The sequence below is a fragment of the Centruroides sculpturatus genome, unplaced genomic scaffold (genome assembly GCF_000671375.1).
Source record: "Centruroides sculpturatus isolate CEXI.00-Female unplaced genomic scaffold, Cexi_2.0 scaffold332, whole genome shotgun sequence".
Lineage (NCBI taxonomy): Eukaryota > Metazoa > Arthropoda > Arachnida > Scorpiones > Buthidae > Centruroides > Centruroides sculpturatus.
The window spans coordinates 485,565-487,834 of NW_019384524.1; the positions used below are offsets into that span (position 1 = coordinate 485,565).

Consider the following 2,270-nt stretch of genomic DNA (forward strand, 5'->3'; position numbering starts at 1 on the left):
AAATATAAATAAAAATTATAATACTTATTTCTTCAAATAATCTTCAAGTTATTTCAGTATCTCGCATAAATCATAAAAGGATATTCACGTGAAATCTACATTCTTCGCATTATACAGCGCCGAGTTCTTACGGTCCATTCATTTCATCGAATTATAAAGTCTGTTGCGGTTTCTACGTGGCACTGATCCAGCGAATTCATCACTTCATTCTATAATTTAATCCGGAAAAAAACACGATAAAAGAGCACAAAGCATGGCCAATATTTAAATTTCCACATCTTTTTCAGACTAAGAAAATGTTTTCTTGTTTACATATATTTTCCTCGTATTTTTGGAAAAATTATTAGAGCTTGAAAGATTAAATTTACAGGATAGATTTCAAATATTATATATAAATATATATATAAACAGAATGAAGTAATATCCTCGGGCTGAAGGAAATACATTTATTCCATTTGCTTCTTCATAAAATTTAGATGAAAGTATTAAAAGAGAAAAAAAATCGCTGGAGAGGTGCCATACATAAACTACGGAAGACAGGAATTTTGGATAAATTTTAAGTAATTCTAAATATATTTTTTAAGAAAATTGTTTGCTTTTTTTACGTGGCAATTCTCCAGAGATTTGTGTTACAGTTTTAGACGTAATATTTTATTCAAATTATGTGAATTAGAATAAGTAGAATGTTTTCAGTACGCGGTATTCCTATTAAGAGCTTGTTTTTTTCCTCCTCTCTTCTTGAATCAAGATTTTGGAAGAAAAATGCACTTTAGTTTTCCTTAAAACAAAAATCGTTATCTACTTATTACCAGATAACGATTTCTGTTCTGATAATGACGTCTATAAGATATATGATTGAAATCAATTGCGAATCCAGTAGTTTCTCGTGATTAAAAAATGACTTTTTGCATTCATTTTGTCGATTCAATTAGTCCTTCTGTTCATTATTTGTCCGCCGGAAAGAATTCTTAGGAATTTAAATTTTTTTTTTTTTTTTTTAAAGTGGGAGACAAATCAGAAGTCATAAGATTGGATTCAAAAGATGAAATCAAAGGAGTGGAATCAAGTAAAGATGATGTTCGAACAAACAGAAAAAAGAAGAATTCGGGAGATAGTAAAACAGGAAAACCAAGAAGAGCAAGAACTGCTTTTACCTACGAACAATTAGTTGCTTTGGAAAATAAATTCAAGACAACTCGATATTTATCTGTGTGCGAACGTCTAAACTTAGCTCTTTCACTCAGACTTACTGAAACCCAAGTAAAAATTTGGTTTCAGAATAGGAGAACAAAATGGAAGAAACAGAATCCTGGAATGGATGCCAATAGTCCCACTTTGCCCCCTTCACAAAATAGCAGTCTCAGTACTTCCTATGCATCTCCTCCCGTATATCCTACCACGTCCAGTTTGTTGTATGGTAATCAGTTACCCTATCTCTCCACTTCAGCTCTTCCTTACCCTTTAATCGCCACTAATCAACCCTTCACAACCTCTCATCCATATTTTACACATTTGGGACATTCGTAGATGAAATAAAAATCCTTTATAGGATATAACCTATACGTTATGACATAACAGTCTGCCAGGAAAGTTCTGTAGTAATTGATTTAAATAAGTTTTAAAATATTCAAAATTTATTTGTGTTTTCCCCCCTCCCTCCTTTTGCAAAATTAAAGCTAGTTAGAAGTAAAATTAATAATAAACAGTTAAATTTCTGTACAAATTTATCTTTAAATGTATAAATCAAATACTTCTTAACTTCTTGGCAGTGCTGCTTAAGAGAAAAATATCTCCATGATGTGTGCTTCTCAACATCCGGATCTAACTCTCAAGATGAAGAATGTTTGACTAATTTTCTCACGCGTAAGTTCGGTATTTTTGTACAGAGTCAATACCATAAATATTTTAAATCTTTCGTTATTACCTAATTTAATTTCCGGTTGCAAATTATTCCGAGGAGCATAAATATTATAAGAAAAAAAAAATAGTGTCATCTGTTTAAATCGGTAACATTCCACAAGGAAAAAAAAAGACTGTAAAGCAGGGATGTCAATTAAAGATTTTGGTGCCAAAATCTTAAAGAGTAAAATAAAAATGTTCTTTTTTGTCCGTTTTATTTATGAGTGATTTACTTAAACTGATTGGGTCAAAGGTGACACGAAGTCTAACAATAAACACACTGTTTTATTTTACTTAATTTTCGTTTTCAAATTATTCCGAGAGACATAAATCGGTTTAGAAGGCCTAATTTATGCTTAAAAAAAAGAAAA

The 2,270-nt window shown here is 30.8% G+C and overlaps 1 protein-coding gene across 1 annotated transcript in view; it reads left to right on the forward strand.

Annotated features, from left to right (window-relative positions):
• LOC111622812 (homeobox protein ceh-1-like) overlaps positions 1-2,031 on the forward strand; it is a 15,483-nt gene extending 13,452 nt beyond the window's left edge. Inside the window, exon 3 of the mRNA XM_023365235.1 lies at positions 1,004-2,031. Coding sequence (XP_023221003.1) covers positions 1,004-1,527 — 524 coding nt within the window. The 3' untranslated portion in view covers positions 1,528-2,031. The remainder of the gene's footprint in view (positions 1-1,003) is intronic.
• The last annotated feature ends 239 nt before the right edge of the window (positions 2,032-2,270 follow it).